The sequence below is a fragment of the Typha latifolia genome, chromosome 1, assembly GCF_019914945.1.
Source record: "Typha latifolia isolate L0001 chromosome 1, TyphaL0001v2, whole genome shotgun sequence".
NCBI classification, from domain to species: Eukaryota; Viridiplantae; Streptophyta; class Magnoliopsida; order Poales; family Typhaceae; genus Typha; species Typha latifolia.
Genome location: NC_133086.1, coordinates 16,105,088 through 16,107,240, shown reverse-complemented (window position 1 = coordinate 16,107,240; position 2,153 = coordinate 16,105,088). Strand labels below are relative to the sequence as shown.

The 2,153-nt window shown below is 50.1% G+C and overlaps 1 protein-coding gene across 1 annotated transcript; it reads right to left on the bottom strand.

The window, feature by feature from the left end:
• Positions 1–1,724: 1,724 nt before the first annotated feature.
• On the bottom strand, positions 1,725–2,153 carry LOC140793285 (uncharacterized). The gene has a single exon (XM_073144717.1). The coding sequence runs from the start codon at positions 2,151–2,153 to the stop codon at positions 1,725–1,727; it is 429 nt and encodes a 142-aa protein (XP_073000818.1).

Genomic DNA, 2,153 nt, shown 5'->3' with positions numbered 1-2,153 from the left:
TCCACTTTTGATCAAAGGTGTATTATGGAAAATGGCTTCTATGTTGATCTTACTCTTTCCAGGTGTAGTTAAGAATCTGAAAATTTTATCAAAATATTTGTGGCATATATTTTTTTTTTTTGAAGTCAAGGAGCTGTTCCCAGCTTGATATTTCTACGCTACCGACCCATTAGCTACGTCAGCCGCAATAAGATTACAGAACTCTGGGGGCGTGTCCTATTCGGTTGAAACAAATCGAACTGGAGGATACACGGCCCTAGCCGCCCTAGCCGTTGCCCAGTCAGCTACAACATTACAATCTCTTCCTACGTGTACATACTTAACTTCCTTACAATCCTCTCCTAGCCTAAGGCATTCCTGCACCATGTTTCTAGTGCGCCAAGGACTATTTTCCATGCTCTGCAGGCATTTGATGGCCCCCAGACAGTCCGATTCTATGATCACTCTCCATTCACGGCAGGCCACCCTCAACCCCAGCCGAATTGCCCATTCTCTGTTTCCAGCGCCGAGTTCCTCGGGCACGGTTCCCACACTGCCTGGATAAGGTCTCCGTATTCATCCCGGAAAACTACCGCTGCACCGCCTTGGCTCGCTCCCGCTGGCCACGCCCTATCAGTGTTAGCTTTTATCCACCCTTTCTGAGGTGGTTCCCACCTCTTGCTGCTGCTTCTCCCTTTCATCTGCCTTTCCTTCCTGGTCTTCCTGTGCTCTTTGGCTAAAGCTTCAGCTCTTCTTACCACCACTCTCTCTGACATCTTCTTCTCTCCGAACACAACCGCATTCCTTTGTCTCCATATTGACCACAGGGTGCAAGCAATCAGGCCTTTAATCTTCAAGTCTTCCTCCTTGTTCCTATCCTAGCCTCTACTTATCCAGTCCTGGTTCATCCAAGCGCTCTCAACCCCCTCGCTATCGCTTAATAACTGCCACACCTCCAGGCTATATCTGCATGCAAAGAATAGATGATCTGCCGTCTCTCGAAACAGCCCACACATGACGCATCTATCGTCGTTTCCTAGGTGGATATATTGAAGATAGGCTTTCGTTGGCAGCCTACCCCAGATTAGTTTCCAGCAGAATATTCTGATCCTCGGAGCCACAGGTAGCTGCTAGAGGATCTTCCACCCTTCCCATTGTTGCTCTTGCTTAGGCTGCATGGAGGAGTAGATAGCCTTTACAGAAGGTGTTCCCCTTAGGTGTGGCCACCAGATCCACCTGTCCTCTACGGTGGCTGCACCCATGAGGAAGGTAGATACCTCATAGGCCATGTTTGCACCCGCCTCCCTGCAGAGTCTCTCCGAGGACCATTGATGATTGCCTATGATATCCGCCACCATTAGGTTGTCCACCATTAGTGACTCTGCTATCTCCCTGGGTTGTCTGCTCCACGGAACCTCGTGAGTCCAGGGGTCATAGGCAGCTCTCGTGCTTCTGCCATTCCCCACCAGCACTCGGCATCCCATCTTTAGTTGGTTGGCTGTGCGCGTTAAAGTTTTCCACACCCAAGATGCATTGGAAGTGGCCTTAGTCTCCCACGGGTGCAGACTTCCGTATTTAGCATGCATGAGTTTGACCCAGGGCACCTGCTCCTTGTTGAGAACCTTGAAGACCAGCTTACCTAGATGAGCCGTTCTCGTATCTGTAAGCCTCCTAACCCAAGACCCCCTTGTCTCTTAGCCGTTGTGACCCGATCCCAGCTTATCAGGTGTAGTCCACGGCCAGTGCTATTTTCCCAAAGGAAGGCGCGAGCTTTTTTTTTTTATCTCCTCCGGAACCGTGTTCGGCAGCCATGTACTGCCCATCCAGTATGCCGGAATCGCCATTAGCGTTGCATTTATCATGGTTAGCTTGCCTGCTTGGGAGAGAAGTTTTCTTTTCCAGCCTGCTAGTCTCCTGTCGATGCGTTCCACCATGGTTTGGTGCTCCTTTGCCTTCACCCTCTTACTCGCTATTAGTACGCCGAGGTATTTGAACGGCATGTTAGCCACCTTTAACCCCAGCTGATCGCTGAGTTGTTTGCTGGCATCCACACCTACCCTCCTTGGCAGGTACATCTCCGACTTGCCAAAGTTAACTCTTTGGTTTGTGATCTTCCCATATCGGTTTAGGCTTTCCAGAATGCACTGAGCGTTGTCAGCAAAAGCCTTGGTCAT